General features: G+C 38.0%; 1 protein-coding gene across 1 annotated transcript; it reads right to left on the bottom strand.

Annotated features, from left to right (window-relative positions):
- Nucleotides 1–629: 629 nt before the first annotated feature.
- On the bottom strand, nucleotides 630–11,848 carry LOC114470095 (lymphotoxin-alpha). Its single transcript, XM_028458108.1, is given in 5 exon segments — nucleotides 630–1,538; nucleotides 1,540–1,707; nucleotides 1,710–1,754; nucleotides 1,756–1,800; nucleotides 11,684–11,848. Coding segments are annotated over 5 exon segments (624 nt in total). The 3' UTR covers nucleotides 630–1,337.
- Between the last annotated feature and the right edge of the window lie 8,044 nt (nucleotides 11,849–19,892).

Raw genomic sequence — 19,892 nt, 5'->3', positions numbered from 1 at the left:
TTCAAGCATTTTGAGGCAAGTTAACACGACACTGACTCTTTAGCTTGTAGTGCTAGCTGTGCTAACTGGCAAATACTACGTATAAAGTACAGCCCTAAAAAACAGAGTCAGATCTATTTTTCCTCACAACACAAGGCAGTGGGTTGATAATAAGACAAGCAAGAAGACAGAGTCATCAACATCCCTCGCAAGATAGATTGGTGGCATTTAAATCTAAGAAGTTAGATGTATACATAATATTATTACATCACAATATAAAATTACTAACTATCTTAAATGGTTACTAAGAAAAGTTGTCCCCTTTGGAGATACCTCGAACAGATAAAAAAAAAAAAAAAAAACGCACAAGGGCAATGACTCCGGAAAAAATATCTGCACACTTCTCATTTTCGAACTCCATCAAGGTATTAACACCCTGAAACCACACACCAAATTTGGTTATCCTATCTTAAATGATTTCTAAGAAAAGCTGTCCCTTGGAGATACCTCAAACATAGTGCAAAAAACAGAACAAGGGCAATAACTGCGGAAAAAATAATTGCATGCTTCTCATTTTCAAACTCCATCAAGGTATTGATACCCTGAAGCCACACACCAAATTTGGTTATCCTATCTTAAACAATTTCTGAAAAAAGCTGTCCCCTTTAACTCGGACGGACGGACAGACGTACGGACGGAGCTCAAACCTATATCCACACTTTGTGGCGGAGGATAAAAAGTACAAAAAAACTTTATAAAACTCCTAAAAAAGACGGGGAATAAATCAGCTATGCTAGTACCCATACACAGATGAATATTTAATGTATAGGCACTATAAACAACAAAAATATAACTGCTGCAGTTCTTTCAACATTTGTTTTTAGCTTTAGCTTCAGTTAGCATTAGCTGAAGAATAAAAAGTTTTTACATGTTTCATGAGAAGACAAGACTTCATTTTTGCTCTTCAAATGGAAAACAATAAAGATATTTTTGGCCATAACAGTACGTTTGACTTTGAGGGAAGTTTATTGGTGGGTGTATAAGTTTAACTGGTGATCTATATAAATGGTATTGATCTGGATTGCTTTTTCACAACACAGAAAAAACACACATTAGATGATTTTGCGTTTTTACAACCATCTGTCCTCGGGACTCAATGAGACCAGTCACAAGGACAACATAATCACTAGTCAAACATAACACCAACTGGTTATGAGCGTTTGATGTGTTCAAATTTCTTCGGGGGGAGGAGAACTTTTGGAGAGACACTCAGGAATTCGCACAGGAGCAGCAGTCTCGCGACCCAAACTGGTTCAGTCTTGGCGAAAACAAACTTCACATAAGTGAAAAAAGACACTTCAGGTTTTCTTCAGAGCAATGTGGGAGCTGCTACGGTGAAGGTGGAAGTTGCTGCACCAGCTGGGCGCCGAAGAACACCTCATCTTCGTTCTTTGGCAAAAGCTGCGGTGGGTGGCGTTGACATGCAGTCGGCTCTTCGCCTCCAGTTTGTGTAGCCCGGCGGAATAGAGTGATTTCCTCCATGTCCAGGGGCCGCACTTGGACAATGTCGGAGGCTGACAGCAGCGCCGTGTGCAGAGGGTAACGCTCAGAGTGCACGAACACGCGGCTGTACAGGTTAATCTCCGGCTCAGAGCAGTCGTCGCCTTCGTAGGTGATCTGAAGGAAGACCCGATAGATTCCTTTTTTTGGGAACCACCAGAGGCCCGATCGGAGTAGTTGAATCCTCCGTGACAGAAGGCGTGGCCTTCGTTACTCTTCCCATTGCAGATACTTCCCAATCGTTGTTGTTCCTACGAGGAGCTAAGAACATAAAGAGCAGAGTGTGAAGGATCAGCTGCAGTCCAATGGACGGACTCATTTCCTCAGCATTGCTGGATGCTATTTAGCAGCCTGGTGTGTATGACATTTTTATATTCATTCCAAATCCACAAATAACAAAAATCAGAGATGTGGACTTGAGTTACATGACTTGGACTCGACTTGGATTCTAGTCACAAATTTGATGACTTCAGACTTTTAATTACAAAGGACTTGCAACTTAGACTTGAAAACAAATGACTCGTGACTGAACACTGACTTGAGTCCACCTTTAGATAAACATACAGCCAGTTGGAAAGCAGCTGGAAAATGATTCCAAGAGTGAAATCCTTCGCATTTAAGGATTATACCGTGATTAATAATTGATTTTGAAAAATGATACCTGGTTCTAATTCCCAGTTTGATTATTGTTTATTTCGTTAACAGAGAAACTGTGAACATTTTAATCGAAAAAGATGCTGGAATGATTTGTTTAAAAAAAACATTATATCAGATTATTTCACTAGTATGTGACAATTAGGTTATTCGTATAGTAATTTATTGTTTATATCAGTTGAATAAACTCGCTGTGGTACATTAAGTACTCATGACTTGTTAAGACTTGTAAATTTAAGTTGAGGACTTTGACTTGACTTGGGACTTACTTGAGCCTCGAGATACATTAGCGGGTTCCATTACAGACTTTCGCAAAATAAAAGCGATATTGTTAAATGTCGACCAAAGTATAATTGTGCTTTGAACGTGTTTCCATTGAACGTTGATTTGGGCTGTAGGCCTCTTAACTCCCATGAAATCTCATACCACGACACCTTCGCTGCAAGAAAAACGGACGCTCAGAACGCCTTATAACACTCCGTATTCCTTTGTTGTTTCACCGTCTAATGTTGGCAGTAATAAATTTTTAACTATAATGCTAAGAAATGTCCTGTCTCCTCTTTCTGCTAACACGTACCGCATTCATGTTTCCTCGGAGAGCAGTGGTCATGTGACCAGGTACCTCTCATCATGTGACCAGGCATGTCACGTTCTGTGACGTGTATTTGGGGGAAAAAGTTTTTCCATGGTGCTTTTGCGACACATTTCAATATCAAAACGTCTGAAAATCCTCATGAGAGGGTCAAAACTTTATAGCGATATTTGAGTGTTTTTTTCGAAGTTTCCATTACCAGTTTTAATTGCGCTATTTAGATTTTGCACATTGGCCCTGTGTTGGAGTGGTTCAGATCGTACCTGACCGGTAGAACATTCTCTGTGTACTACAACAATGAAACGTCAGAAACTGCGGATTTAAAGTGGGGTGTACCTCAGGGCTCGGTCCTTGGGCCGCTTTTGTTTCTGATTTATTTACTCCCTCTCGGTGAGCTGATCCAGCAGTGCCCTGATGTCTTCTATCACCTATACGCAGATGATCTCCAGCTGTACTGCAGTTTTAAGCCCTCCGAACCCCAAAACGTGCTTTCCCTCACAAACTGTCTGGTAAAGGTAAAACAATGGCTGAATGAAAATAGCCTCCAATTGAACTCCAGTAAAACGGAAACCCTAGTCGTTGCCCCGGACATTATTGCTCCTCTTATCAAACAGCACCTTGGCGCCCTAAGTAGCACTGTTAAAAGTTCTATAAGGAACCTTGGAGTAACTTTTGATGAAGGGATGTCCCTGGAACGTCACTCTAAGCAGCTCATCAGGAACTGTTTCTTCCACCTGAGAAACATCTCAAAGCTGAGACACATAGTCTCTGGTCCTGAGCTTGAGATGGTCATCCATGCGTTTGTTTCCTCACGATTGGACTATTGTAACAGTCTGGTTTACATGCCTTAGCAAAAAGGATCTGGCTCGTCTACAAGTGGTCCAGAACTCTGCTGCACGCCTCCTGACCCGTACCTGTAGGAGAGCCCATATCACTCCTATTTTTAAAAACTCTACATTGGCTCCCTGTCACCTACAGGATGAATTTTAAAATCCTTGTGCTGACTTTCAGGGCCCTTCATGGCCAGGCGCCTGAATACATTGAGGGTCTGATCCAGCCCTATGTTTCAAACAGGAGCTTGAGGTCTTCTTCGCAAAACCTGCTGATGGTCCCCCGCACCGCTTTTAAAAACACGAGGTGATCGCTCTTTTAAGGCGGTAGCTCCTCGTCTCTGGAATGCTCTTCCACACACTCTGCGGATGCTGGACTCTGTGGATGTTTTTTAAAAGTCATCTAAAGACCCACTTTTTTATGGAGGCTTTCTTGACTCACTCCTGTTTGTGAATGGACTCTTTTATACATCGTAGCATCATTGTAGTGGACTTTTATATGCATTGTGCCTTTTAACTGTAAATTGTGAAGCGCTTTGTGACCCTGGTCTGAAAAAAGCGCTATATAAATAAACTTTACTTACTTACTTACTTTACTTACATTTACAAAGGTAATGGAAACCCAGCTAGTGACTTGTTCCCACCTCTGACAAATGCAAAGATACACATATGCTTCAGGCTATAAGTTGCATGTCCAAAACGTGCCGTGTTTAATGGACATTTACCGTTAATGTTAGTTCCCCTAACTATCAGCTCTGCCACTGTCACACGGACTGTTAGCATTTACATTAGCTCACAATAGGCATTAGCGCCATCACTGTTAGACAGACTGTTAGCATTAGCATTAGGAGTTTTTCCCCAATAAAAGCACCAGTTATTTGCAATCGTAATGTCACAAAAGCTTAATCTTTAATGCGAATTTACATAGCCAACCGTTAGCATTAACTTTATTTACGCTATTACATGTAATAATTTAAAAATAAAAGCTCTTTAGTTCTAAACTTCTTCCAAATGCATTTATACTGTGGTTTCCATAGCAACTCTACCTGTCAGCATCGCACTTGGCCAATTCATCAAATCACCGCCCTGGAGTGCTGACGTCAGTGCTTCATAGTCTGATGTTAAAAGAGATCAAAAAAAGGTATCAGATATTATAGGACAACATGTTATAAAATGAAACACTACAAGATGTTAGAGGATAACTTGTTAAAGAGTAATTTATGATGTTAAAGGTCAACGAGTTATGGGAAAGCACATTATGAGATAAGATGTTATAGGTTAAAATGTTATGAACAGGAAAGTTTATATAGATGTTAAATGATATTTTAAGACGTTATGCATGTTATTATATTTACCTTGCACAAATTACAACAATAAGTCATCTCATTGTCACAAGTCTTGAAATTCTTCCAAAAAAAAACTCAACAATTCCACGGGAACAAGGTTCTGGTTCTGTTTGATTGGGTGACACTCGTGACATGAACAGTCATGTGACAAACTAAAACAAATTGGCTGTGCAAGCAGCAATAGATTAATGAAATAAAAGAAACGAGCGGAATGTAACTTACGTAGCAGAGTAAAGTAGAGTTTACTCTTCATAAAAATACTTGGGTAAAGTAAAAAGTATGTTGCAATAAAACTACTCTGCCAAGTACAAATTATCCAAAAAGTTACTTAAAACTCATATCCGGATTTTCTGAGAAATCTATGTTTATGTATCATTAATTTGAAATGCGGAAAAAAATCCTAACTAGTCATTTACTATGGTGTACTGACGGTGGTCATTCATATACGTCAATGTATATAAGTCCAGCCTTTGTCCTATAGACCCCTATACAAATACAAAATTTCATCATGATCGCCCAGCCAATAGGCTCTGACTTCCTGTCTAATTGCAATTTTTTTCCTCAATATTGCGATTGCGATTTAATATGCAATAATTTTTTCAAGGACCTCTTGTCATGTATTTTTCAATAAACACAGCAATAAATCAATCTGTTTCATTATAAACAATTTCAGATTTATTTAAACTTTAAATTAATTAATTAGTATAGAGTAGCTTATTAGCATAGCATAGATTGTTGGAGATTTTATAGTATAAACTGGGCGTGTCTTAACTGCTGCAGGAGCCCCGCCCATATTCAAGGCATTTTTAAATTTCCCCCTATTGACAGGTCAGCAGAAACCAGGGGGTTTAGTTAGCCTTTAAGTAAATGTAGCTAGTTACTTTCTAATTACGTTACAAGATGTTATAAGATATTTTAAGACATTATGTTATGATTTCTGTGTGTTACAATGTTATAAGACAAGATCAGTTGTAAAAAGAATATATGTTATATGATAAAATGTTAAAACATGTTATAAACTAGGATATTATATGCAAAGAATGTTTAAGATGTTACAACTTATAAGAAATGATATCAAAAGATAAGAGGTTTTAAGTTGAGAGGTTAAAGGAAACGTTCAAAAAGTTACAACCTCTTATCAAACACCTTAAAAATCTCACATCTAATCTCATAAGGTCTGATCATCTTTGATCACATCTTATGAACTAAGGTGTTATAAAAATACAATCAGGTCAGATGGATGTGTTTTAATCCCATGGGTGATAAAAAGGAAAGTGGTAAAGGTGTGAAGGATTCAGCTGTGAAAGCTCACGTCCAGTTGTGTTAACTAAGAGAAAAAGGAAGTACGATGATAGGAAAACATGCATCACCTGGTAAAGTGCTGTCAGGAGACGTCCCGAGCTGTAAGAAAACAAACATGTTTTAATCACGAGTTAATATGAAATACCTGCTTTAACATTCCAAATCATTTCTCACACGTATTCAAACTCATGGCAGTCACCATTGATTCACTCGTTCCATTTTAAGGCTTTAAACATTATTACATAAACTATTTTAACTGCTGATTAAATGCTTCTTTCTTTTCCTTTGATCTGTATCAGCACTTCATTAGTTTTAAATACAAAAAGAGTGGGGAGAGGATGATGGTTTTGGTGGCGGCGGCGCTTTGATGATGCTTGTTCCTCAAATGCTTTCCCTTCCTCGGGGCCCATGGCCTCAGGGCTCGTTATTCCTGTTTGGCCTCAGACTGCTTCATACTACCAGGACGGCAGTGCAAAACCTGAAAAGTATGGCACGCATGCTCTGTCAGACAAAGGTGGGCCAAAAAGAAACTTAAACTTAAACTTAAACTTAGAACTTAAAAGGCTCATAGAGTTCAAAGTCAAATACTTTTTAATGTAACAAAATTATATTATTCAAAACAAACAAATACATATTTTAAAAACAAAACCTTGTATTTTGTCGATCCTGCAAAACCAACGTTGTTTATTGTATTGTTAACTTATTGTATTCTCCCTACTCTAATCACATACTCTCCCTCTCTCTATATACAGTATTGTAATGACTTAAGTGTTTAATGTTCATGCTGTAAACTGTTTCTTTTTCATGGTTCTTATCTTTTGTGTTATTGTCATATTGTCGTGGCAACGGGACGGCAGCAGGCCTGAGGGGAGGGGTTTTGAGCGAGTGGGATGCTGGGATGAGGAAGTGAAAAGTGTGCAGAAGAGACACAGAGTGAGATTTTACGAGTCTCGCTAGTTTTACTTCTTTTTGTTGGCGTTGTCACGGCACACAGTGATAATTTTTGTTGGGTTAAATAAACCAACGTTGGGTTAAATAAACCAACGTTTTGAGTGCCAACCTGCCTGGTTACTGTCACTGTGCAGTATATACACACTGTCACAAGAGAAGTATACATTTCATGGAGATGGAGCTTTAGCTGAGGGTCCTGGTGCACTCACATGGGGGCCCAACCTCGTACATGCTACAAATCCAGCTTTTCAGACTTCGGCTGTGTTCTAAATGTCAAATGTCTACTCATACTAAATGTGACATTTAAATGAGTATGTAGTGCGTTCACATTAGCTAGTGTGAAACGAATGACTAAGTGAGAAATACCTGGATTTATACTACTTATACTTTCTTCTTGTCTTCCATTAGTTAAGTATTTTGTAAATAGGGCTCTTGTCTCGAAGTTAACCAAAAGTTTTGACGTAGAACAATGGAGGGTCTCTGAAAATGTGTGAAATGTGTATTCGTGAGTTTTATGGATCAAATGAGCACATGTTGATATTCTACTTGGTCACTTTCTCATTTAAAATGTTTTCAGAGCTTTCAAAGGTGGAGAATCAATAGAGATATTTAGCCTGAGTGTGCTTCAGGTTTTTGTCCTTGTAGGTTCCAAATGCATCTTGGGAAACTTAGAAGTATACTTCAGTGGGGACGCTCATCATCCTAATCATACTTATAGTATATAATGGAAAGTATATACCAAGCACGGACTGGCATACAGGGACACCGGGGGTTTCCCCAGTGGGCCGCTGGGTCGGGCCATGAGAAAGAGAAAAAGAAAAGGGGAATAAACATACAGTACCTGTCAAGTATCTCGTTTTGGGCGGGAAACTCCCGTATTTTACCCCTGTTTTCCGCCATTGTCCCGTATTAGTATTTTCACGTAAATATCCCGTATTTTAATGTAATAATAATTAAAATATAAATAAATAAAAAGATTCTTCTGCCTTACTAAACTGAACGCCGTCACTAGCCTCGCGAGAACTGCCACCTGAAATGACCTGAGTGTCAGTTCTCACGAGATTAGTGCTGACAGCGGCAACAAACCCGGAAACAACTCAGAAGAGAGACGAAAAAAAAACAAAGAACTGGTGTAAATACGTTGTGAAATGTGACAGTGAGTTTATCTTCCTAAAGAGCAGCAGGATGTGACACAGTTACACGTTCTGTTAGATTAATAACTGAGATTTTAACATCTACCACAGTGGAAGGAATGACGGAAGTCACCATGAAAAATCAGCCAATCACAAGCTCCACAAATTTACACTGCTTTAAAAAAGTGTTAAAGAATGGAAAGTCTGTAATAAATGTGTTTAATAAGTCATTAGTGAATACCAGAGAACCACATGAGAGAGCATGAGAAATTAAAAAAAATATATAATGAAAATAAAATGTTAATGTCTAACTTAAAGACAAGCAATGTGAAATTAACAGTAAATATGCAACGTGTTGACTTGTATATGAACTGTAAGTCTATTAAATAAACAAATGTGCTTCATATACACATTTATGTTTTTATTTAGGCTGTTTTATAATTTAGGAATTAGAGCTGGGCGATATATCGAGATTCAAGATGTATCGAGTTTTCTATTTTGGCGACATAGAAAACTATAATATCGCATATATCGATATATATCATATTTTATATAAAAATATTTGTTTTAGGAGTTGCTGCTTTTACTTCTCAGAACAACATGTAAAGTTCAGTTAGATAGATTAATGTGTGTCCTAACCCAGACCTTCCCCATAACAAGCCACACCACAGAACTCACTCACACGTGCTGTCTCTTACAGGTTAAAAAGCCAAAAGCGGCACATATTGTGCAGTTGTTTGTCAATAAATGAGCGTGTGTGGCATTTTGCATCAGCAAATTTAACCCAGAATTGTCTTCCTGGTCAGACTTTATTTAATAAAATTATCTAGATTTATATCGTATATCACCATTTTGAGAAAAAATATTGAGATATGAGTTTTGGTCCATATCACCCAACCCTCGTAGGAATGTTCAAAGCATTTCAGTGTCAACAAAAGTAGGCCTACCAGATTCTAATCACATAATTGTATTTAGTAAATGGTTGACAAGTGGCTATTTTACATTTCCTGTACACTATATATAATATATATATAAGGGATACTGGAGCTTGGTTGGGGTGGTGGGTCAGCTACATTTTATTGTATCAATGACCTTTTCGCATTAAAATCACTACATGCTGAAAAATCACTTTACTGCTGTAATTATTTCACTGTATGCTACTTAACGGTTCAAGTTAATAATTACTATGTTATTATGGTTCAAAGCAACATCAAACGCAAGGGACATGAAACTTGTGTTGCTGGCTGGCTGGCTCCCCAAACCGGGCATGAAATGTGCCGGTAAGTTTTTTCGTGTGTAGCACGGAGTGGGACATTTCATATGAAATCACAGGAGTGCCAAAATCAAAAGGAAATAAATGTGGAAATATAAAGAGAGCCAAAAAATATACAAATGTAGTCATATTATTTTTCCATTTTGCTTTTGTTTATTCCTTTTGTCATTGTTTTTTCTGTATTGTCTTTGTCTTTGCCATTTGCGTTTTGACATTGCTTTTACTTGATGGATCAAGCTGTTAAGAAACCCGCCCACGGGTTTCTGTCCAGAGTGACTCGCCGATACCTGATCACACAATTCCTGCTTGCAGTGGCTATGTATTAACAGGCTTGGGGAGTAATGGATTACAAGTGACAGTGTTATGTAATCAGGATACAAAAAACATGTAACTGTAATCCGTGACAGAATATTTAAAAACATGTAATCAGATTACAGGTTTGTTCGGTTTTTTTTTTTTTATTATAAAAACAGGGATTACTTCAGGGGATTACATTTTAAAAGCAAGCAGAATATGCATCAGTGCATCAAACACACGTCTCGGCTAGGGTGGGAACCTATGGGTAACCTCACGATACGATACGCGATACACAGCTCACAATAACAATTATCTCACGATATGACAACACTGCGATTATCGATATATTGGTCATAAATCAATCTATGATAATCTATCACATAACAAGAAAAAAAAAAGATTAAGTGAAAATATACTATTTTTATTTTATATCTCTGAAAGACAATAAATTGAAAAAGTGTCTTATGACATTGTTTTAGTGACATTATTTTAGTGCAACATTTCTGTAAATAAGTGTCAACATACCAATGTAAACAAATTGGTATCTCCGATATTGCTTTCCGTAAACAAAAAATAGGGTCTATCTTACCAGTGACACCATTATAGTGTAATGTTCCAGTAAACAATATATTAGTTCCTTCAACAAACAGTGGTAACATTTCTGTGAAGACCTACCTGCACATTTAGTGAAAAAACAGAAAAGGTTTCAGAAATAATAAAATAAATCTTAAATCCAAAAAAATTAATTAATTAGTTAATTAATTAATTAATTAATTAATTAAAAAATCGATCCTTAGCGCAAGCACATTGAAAAATATCGAGATATTGTCACATTCCTAATTACAGCTGTTCACCACAACAAATGAACACGTAAAACAAGCTGTAACAATGTTGTGATGACATAATCAACCACGGCAGTTGCTCACGCTTGTCTGGAAACGGGCCAACACATGCCCATGACTCAGAGCTACTGGATTTATTCATCTGAGCACTGAAAAGTTTATGCATCAGAGCATGTATGTTTTATGTTTCTGTGTCACCTCAACACTGTAGTACCCAACACAACAATCTGAAGCGCGGCACGTATGGCGTTATATTTGTGCCACAACTCTGCTGTCAGAGTACGTCTGAACTTTATCACACACACACACACACACACACACACACACACACACACACACACACACACACACACACACACACACACACACACGCACACACACACACACACACACACACACACACACACTTCACAATCACGCTATAGCACCGCCCGGCCGTGAATCCCTGAAATCAAACTCAAGCACACTTCAGTCGCACGAATCCACCACTCACACAGCATCCACACACGCACGCGCGCACACTACACAAAGCCACGCGCGCAGGGAACAGACACGAGCAGGAATGCGCACATGGAGACACGCAGCGACCAACAGTGACACACACAGACAGATAGGGGGAATGAAAAAACTCTGTCACTGTTTCATAGCCAACATATTTAGCTCATTTTTCTTTCATTTGAGACAAAAAAAAAAAAAAAACATGTAAAAAACCATGTTCTGTATCATTGTGAAAAAGGCATAGACGTGAAAAAAGATGTAAAAGTAAATATTTAATCTAAATGTTAAATCTAAATGGTACATCTAAATCAAAATGTTGGTGCTAAGATGAAGCTGACCCACCTTTTGGTCTCCGGTCAGATCAAACCATCCCAGTGCTCCCATCAGCAGAAGCAGCACCAGCACCAGCACCAGCAGCACCAGCACCAGCACCAGCAGCAGCACTAGGACCAGGCTGTAGAAGCTCGCCTTCTCCCGATGCGCTCCGTCACAGCAGCACCGGCACCCTCGCTGGTTCCGGTACCGTTCCTCCTCCTCCTCCTGCGTGGCCCCGGGTACGATCAGCCGCCAGTTCAAGTCCGCCTGCATCATCACTGGGAGTCTGTTACAGAGTGGTTACACTGGGAGAAAGCTGCGGGACGCTCTGTCATCATCAACACAGTCGCGCCGCTTGTAAATAAATGCCAAAACGTAAGGGGGCGGGGCTAGTTGTGACGCTGTAACACATTCCACAGGAAAGTCTCTGATCATGATAATGTTAATAGTGTTGAACTGAAGGACAGTTCTTCCTTGTTTTTTTTTTTTGTTTTGTTTTTTTAATACGACCGTAAGTTCCCCTCTTGTATGTTGCTCTATTACTATCATAAACTAAATACTAATAAAATAATAAAACAACATACCTCTTTTTACCCTATTAGGCAAGTGACTGTTTTTGGTAATTTCCGCACACAATACATTTGGCACCAGTCCAGAGATAAAGAACCATGTGGTCGTTACCCAGCCAATGAAAAGAAATGACTGTACACGACAGACACATGACTCTATATTTGACCAATCAGCAGAGACCTGACAAGGGAAGGGTCGAAGGACGGTGAGTTGAGCAGCGGTGCTGGGTGAGGTAGAGGGGATGACACAAGTGACGTGGAAAAGGAATCTGTCCAAGTCCTATCATTTGAGTTTCGAGTCCTTTTAACAACAGAGTTATAAAATTTACACAGACCATGTATGCTTTGATCACCTACATTTATTTATCATTTTTGATATTGTTTATATATTAAAATTATTCACATTAGAAAAACAAAATTCAAATATACTCTGCCTAAACAGCACTGAAGTGGATTTCAACTGTACATTGCACTAGAACTGGCACAACCCATCTCTTATTTTGTGAGTATAGTGAACATATTGCACTAGAACACAAAAGATAAAACTATATTTTATCTTAATATTAATAATATTAAAAAACTGCCCCGATTGACCCAATGTAAATCCTGGCAAATTACACATTACATTTAACGGACTATCACAAATAATGGTGGTATATTTGTTTGTAATTTATTGTTAATGTTATTATTTCATAATGAATAAGTTCATAAACCCAACGTTAAAATACAGTGGTCAAAATTCAGCTATAGGCTAGTGTGTGTGGTTGTGTTTCAAGAATGATTTTTATTGCAAAGAAAGAAAAGTGCATTAAATTGGACGTGTGTAGCATTTTCACGTGTCATGTCTCCATATCCCACCAGTGGGGCGCGCCCCACACTTTAAGAAGAACTGAATTAATGAAAGGAGGTCTAAAAAGAGACAAACCAAATAAAATCAAAGTTAGTTTTAGTGTACACTATATCAAGAATATTTTCACGACTTCATCTTGCTCTCAAACAGCACTTTTGGTCAGAAAACCTACGCTAAGTCGCTTGTTAAATTCACGCTCTACAGCACACCAGAGTCCCTTGACAAAACAGCAATTTTACCTCGCACCACACAGAAATGAATGCTCAATGCAAAGTATAATTGCAGTTTTTGTAAATGGAATCTGGCGTGCTGAAGAGAACACAATATACAATAATGTTGGCAGTGGCTATTCGTACAGATGCCGTATCAATATACCGACATTCTATCCATATGCAGCGCCCCTCATTGGTCAATTTAGGTCACATGACTAAGACTAAACCTAAACCTAACCATATACCTAACCCTAACCCCTAAAATTGTTGTGATATAAGGGTTTAACTTAATCCTAACCCTAACCTTAAAACGCTACGTACGTGTACTTTGGTAAACGTACCAATAGCATCAGGGGTTGTTTGAACGACAACCGTACAAATAGACACTTTCTATAATGTTTCCCTGTCCGGAAAAACACATCAGACAGCAAAAACTAAAATGGTATCTATATTCTTAATATTGGTTACCTATAAAACTGACTTTGATTTGAAAAGTGTTGGTTATATTTTTAGCATTCATTCAGAACTTACCGTTCTTTGTTCAGCTTTAAATGATGAACAAAGTTAGAAGTTGTCATTTCTCCGTCCGTGATCCTAGAAGCGCATGTTTTGTATACTGCAACTCGTTTTTTATTGATTACCTCATAAATTTTGCACCTTATTTGATTGGATATTGTGCTGGCAGCGTCTCTCTTCCCCCCAGCACATATACATCACTCCTCATATGGAGACACACACACATACACAGCTAGAGGGGTTTACAGCAACATGTTTGGGATTTGGGGGAAAGTAGCAAGTCTTTCCGAGTCACAAGGCTCAAGTCCAAGTGAAGTCACAAGTCATTGACATTAAAGTCCAAGTCGAGTTGCAAGTCTTTTTATATTTTGTCAAGTCGAGTCTGAAGTCATCAAATACATTACTCTAGTCTGACTCCAGTCCAAGTCATGTGACTGAGTACTTTAAAGTTTTCTTTGAGATATTAGAGGATGGAACGATGAGTGCAAAGGTTGGAGTCAGATTAAGAACATGTATATATTCAAACCTTATTTATATTCTATTTTATTGTTTTGCATAACCCAAATGTTGCCATTTTTAAAATTTATTATTTTTGTGTGTACCTATTCTATGTGTATATTGCAATGCAAACTTGTTTGTCCTGCCAATAAAGCTGTTTTGAATTGAAATGAATTAGGAAGGAGACTTACAGTAAATCGTAGATGAGAACAATTTCATACTGTTCAAGGTGGATGTGATAAAGTCCCCTCAAACTGAAAAAAACCCCTGAAAAGATCAAAATAATCCTTTGGTCAGCAGAAAAATTCCTAAGAATTAAGGGTCAAGAGTGGAAAGAAGTTTGAGTATTATGTCATGGAGGAGTGATGACAGTGTTTAGTCTCAGTCTGTCTCATCACGTACACAGCAGTTCAAACTAGGGTTGCAAGGTTGCCATGTCACTCGTCCCTTAAAATAAAGAATCCTAACTTCCTTATTTGGCCAGTGAATGGTGTTCATCACGCGCACAGACACACACACACACACACACGCACACACACGCACACACACACACACGCACACACACACATTTTATAAAAGTATATATATCTCATGTTGCCATTCTGTACGTTAGTTTTAGTAGCTCATATATTGATTTGACCTAATTACTCTGGAATACACTCAAAATACAAAACTTAATCTGGATAACAGGTTATTTTAAAAAAGCTAAATTTATTTTGCATTTCATTTAATCAGCAATTATGATAGAAGAACTTTGAGGACAATAATAAGTCAGGCAAATACTTAGCAAAACAGCTTAACCCGATGTTCCCCTAAAGCTACTGTCCTATCTCACTTATCAACACAGACATAAAAATCATCTCAAAAGCACTCACTTCCAGGTTAAAGTAAGTAGTTCAATCAATTATATACCAATACTGAAAAAGAATTTATTAAAAGTAGACACTCTACAGATAATGTGAGAATAATCTTTATATTGATTAACATGGAACAGAACTCTAAAAAGAAAACAATCATTTTGTCACTCGATGCAGAAAAAGCATTTGATAGAGTCAACTGGTCAAGTCAAATTGCTGTCCATGAAAATCCAAAGGATCTCCAGCTTGTACACTAAACCTGAGGCCTCAGTAACCACAAACAAAATAAGATCCCAAAGCTTCACACGGCAGAGGGGAACCAGACAAGGCTGCCCACTCTCACCTTTGCTTTTTGCAATTTTCGTTGAACCTCTCGCAGCAGCTGTATGTCAGAACTCTGTTACTAAACGATCTCAAAACTATCAAACTATTCCATTACAGTTTTTTGTTTTTTTCTGGTTGCTTAAGCACTAAAATTAAAAGTATTACACAATTATCAAAACTTTACACTCAAGAAGCAAAACATGGCCCAGATGTGCACCACTATAAGCACAATATCAGCTTCACACGTCACACTAAACACATTTGTATATATTAAACACAGAAGTATATATGAAGTCACTTCTTTGCCATTCCTATCCTGCTGCCTGATCTCGATGGCTTCTTTGATCCAGGTTTCATCTATTACATTGCATTTTGTCTTATTCTATTTTGTCTTTAAGGTGAACTAGCAGCTGTCTGAGTTTAGTGTGTGGTTTTACGGCTGTGTTCTTTACATCAGGAAGCGGAGCTTCAATATCAAGGGATGATGGAACATGTTTTCTCTACCACACCTGGGACTCTCTTCTCCAGAGACCATGGGGTGACAGGGGGTGTGGCCAGCCTGACAGAATTCTCAAGTTGCCCAAGGACAAATTAAACTGATCAGCAGACGCCTCTGAGGAAGACTGACAGTTGGCAGTCGAAACATGTCAGGAGATCAAAGTAAATTTCAAAGTAAATTTCCTGAAAAAAGTTGTCTGAATAAATAAAACCTTAACACATTTTAAAAAAGAAGACAAAATGAACTTGCTGGAATTATAAGTGTTTAATGTTTAGTTACCTTTTCTTGGTGGAGTAGAACCTGCAGCCTTTCTGTCTCTTTTGAAAACTCCTGCAGCTGCTTGTTTAATTTAACTTCCTTCTCCACTTGATTTTCTAAACGTCTCCACAGGTCTTCACACTCCTGATCGAGAGCATCATCTCTCTCCAACAAAGATTTTTGCTTTACCTGCATTGATTAGAGTTGCAGCCCAAGAGAAAATACAACTTTTACATGCAAATCTATTTTGTTTTAATGCAAATTCCTTGAAATCATTCATAAACACCAAAAAGCAGACGCTGACCTATTGTTGATGACTTGTGCTTTTGTATTTGGCACTTTCCTTATCAAGAAGGTGTTGACTGTCAAATACTTGAATCTCTAAGTGTTGAACCCTCTCTTGTAGTTTACACATGGCTTCTTCCTTCCTTCTTCTTCCTTGTTCTTACTTTCTCCTGCAGCATATTCCTTTCACTTTCTACCAAAATAAAATTGTTCAATGTGAAATTGTGCTCACTGCGTAATTATTTGCATTATTATGTTAATGTTGAGCAAAAGTCTGATACTTCTTTCTCTTGCCGTGCCAACTGCAACCTGAATTTCTCCAGTTCTGTCTTTGTGACAGTCACTCCCTCTTGCAGAAGCTGTACTGTGCCTCGCACATGAAGGGGTTATTGCAGTCGGCGCATATGCCTGCGCTTTTCAATGGCCCACTGTGCAACATCTTATAGCTGTCATTTGGCCCAGCCATTGGGTATCCGTCACAACTTGAAGGAGCAGCTGCACTGATGAGATCAGATCTTCACTTTATATGAGATCCACCAAAGCATATCCTATCATTAAACAGACTGCACTTGATGACATGCATTGCAGGGAGTCGGGGATGATTCAGTTTTCTCGCTGCCAATCTTTAGTTGTTCACTTATCTCGTTAAAGCTCTCCTAACAGATGATTAAAAAAAATGTTCAAATTGTCTCATTATCAATCAAGTAATGTGATTCAAACTATTCCATATACTGACTCAGCAAAGGTAAGGTCAGAAAATTGTATGGAAGGAAGGATTGGCTTTGTGGATGCGCATCACTGAGGCTGTTCTGAGTTGTTGTTGTTGTGATTTTCTCCATGTTTGTGTGTTTCCAACACAAACAATGGATGCGCTGTCATGTCATGAGATATATCTTGTTGGGAGAGTATGGAGGCTATATTAAATATTTGTTTATGTTGCTTTAATGGTGTTTTATGATGTTGATTTTGTTAGATGGCTATATGCTTGTTCATGTGAATCTAGTTGGGTTTTTCTTTCTTATTATGAATTTTATATTTTGATAAGCACATTGAGATGACTTTGTTGTAAATTGCTTTATACAAATAAAGTTGAATTGAATTGAATCAACACTTGCCAGCAGAAACATATGAAATTGCCATTGGTGGTCTCGATTTGCAACATGCCTACCCAACCCTAGTGGTTACGGCACGTCACTGGGAAACACATACAAACGCAACCCACAAAAGTTATGTATTTTGCCAAAAAGAATAATAAGGATCATTAATCATGCAGAATATCTGGACCATACTAACTCGCTTTTTCTAAAGTCCAAAAAAATTAAGTTTATGGTTTTGATAAGGTTTAAAACATCTCAAATTATGTATAAGGCTAAATACAGAGCAATGCCAAAAATGTATTACGATTTTTTTCAAGTAGACAAGTGGAGTATGATTTGCGGGGGGAATTGAACTTGAAGATTCCGGACAATTTTGAAAACCATGTGCATCTCAGTTTGTGGGGTAGCCTTTTGGAACAGTCTTAATGTTAAACTTAAAAGTTGTAACAACATAAAGAATTTTTTTAAATTTTTATAAGCAAAACTTATTAAATCAGTACAAGGACTAGAATTTGATGGGTAGGTAGCTGTTTACTGATGATGATGGTTTACTGATGAAGTAGAGCTGGTTGTCATCCGTGTAACAGTGAAACTGAATACCATGTTTACGGAAGATATTGCCTAGGGGGAGGAGATAAATGATAAAGAGAAGGGGCCCCAGTGACTATCAAACACTTTTGAGTTCATTTTAGTCATGTTCTACTTGATCAGAGGCAAGAAAAGTCAGGAAGTAGATTCTTTGTTCCTGTAGATACTTAGAAGGGTGTGTCGTGGTATCTGTGATAGACAACAGGTATGACCTCTTAAAACTGAGTGAACCAAATAATTGTTTCACTGGTACACCTTGTGTGGGAAATGTACATGCAGTTAAATTCATCCAAATAGAATAAATTACCATCTAACAAATGAACAATTGACCAAATATTTTTGAAAATCAAGTTCTCCATGAACACACACTTTCTCTGAATACAACTCTATTCTTCCAAAAAGGTCCATGATTCTGCTGTATGCATATCTATATCTATTTATCTAAACAATCACTGTATGAACACAGGGTCACTTTAAAGTCAATGAAACACGATTTACGTAAATAGAACTATTTTCAGTAAAAATGAACTTCAGAAAATAGTATTGTAATGTGAAGCTGTATATAAATCCAATGCTTTTTTCTTTTTTTTAATAAGTTGTTTCTATCTGCCACACTGTCACAAAGCTTTCCCTACAGATGTAATAAATATCACTACCTATGGGTTAACAGAAAACATTGCTAGCCTTTTGGCACTAATAAAATGTATTTATTTAGATCTAAAAAAATGTGGAATTAAGTAGGAAATACAACTCACAAGACCAGTAAATTAATGTAACCATACTCAAATCTCTAAAATATGTACAGTAAAACACAAAAATTGAAATTTTATGGAAAAAAGTTTAGATCAATGAATCAGCCAACAACAAGTTGTATTAAGCAACATAAACATAAACAGATTCTTCCCAGTGTCCAAAAGCAGGCTCAGCTCATTCGTTCATTTGAAAACATGAACGGATGAGCCTGAGCCTACATCCATCCATCCATTGCATGACTGTTTTTAGGGTGGTGGGGGTCTGCTGGTGCCTTTCTCCAGGTCTCAATGGTTATTAAGCAGGGGTATACCCTGGAAAGGGCACCAGTCATTCTCAGTGACGATACTAGTCTCTTCAGCCACTCCTCAGAGTCCAGAGCTCTTCTGAGTAGTGTGAGGTATTTTTACCTCCGCCAAGCATGAAGAGCAGGGAAGTTATGTTTTACCCTGTCTGTCTGTTTGTTTCTTTCAAAAATGGTGTTTGTTTATGTGCTGACAAAGCAGATCTAAAAATGGATGGATGGATATTTGTGTGTGTGCTGCCTGCTGGAACACTGGGTTGTGAGTGTGGGTGCGTGCCTTGTTGCGCTGCGATGGCAGTTTGTGTTTGTCAACTAAGGCAAGGAGCATTACCGCCCACTTCGCTTGAACCGAATCGAGACCCACATTTTATAGAGGACCAGAGTTCCAGTGAGCTTTCACATATCTATAAAGACCAGACTTTCCTAGGAAGCGAAGCATGATGCTGATCAAAGAGGTACAGTATGTGTAAAAGCACCTCAAGTCTGACGTCATAACTAGTATGTAGTGCGTCCCAATTCGATAGTGTGCAAAGATTAAGAAACAGCTGGATGTACATTATGGCCGTGTTGTAAATGTCATCCTAAGGCACTACTCACACCATAGATATATAATAAAGTCCTTTATTATACTGTGTATGTCTATGGTGTGTCCTGTGTACCTGGCTGTGTGGTGAGAGAGACAACACACCTGTGCTGTGAATTAGAGAATTTTC

This window comes from Gouania willdenowi, chromosome 9 (assembly GCF_900634775.1).
Source record: "Gouania willdenowi chromosome 9, fGouWil2.1, whole genome shotgun sequence".
In the NCBI taxonomy this organism is placed as follows: Eukaryota; Metazoa; Chordata; class Actinopteri; order Blenniiformes; family Gobiesocidae; genus Gouania; species Gouania willdenowi.
This window is presented reverse-complemented; position numbering and strand designations above follow the sequence as displayed.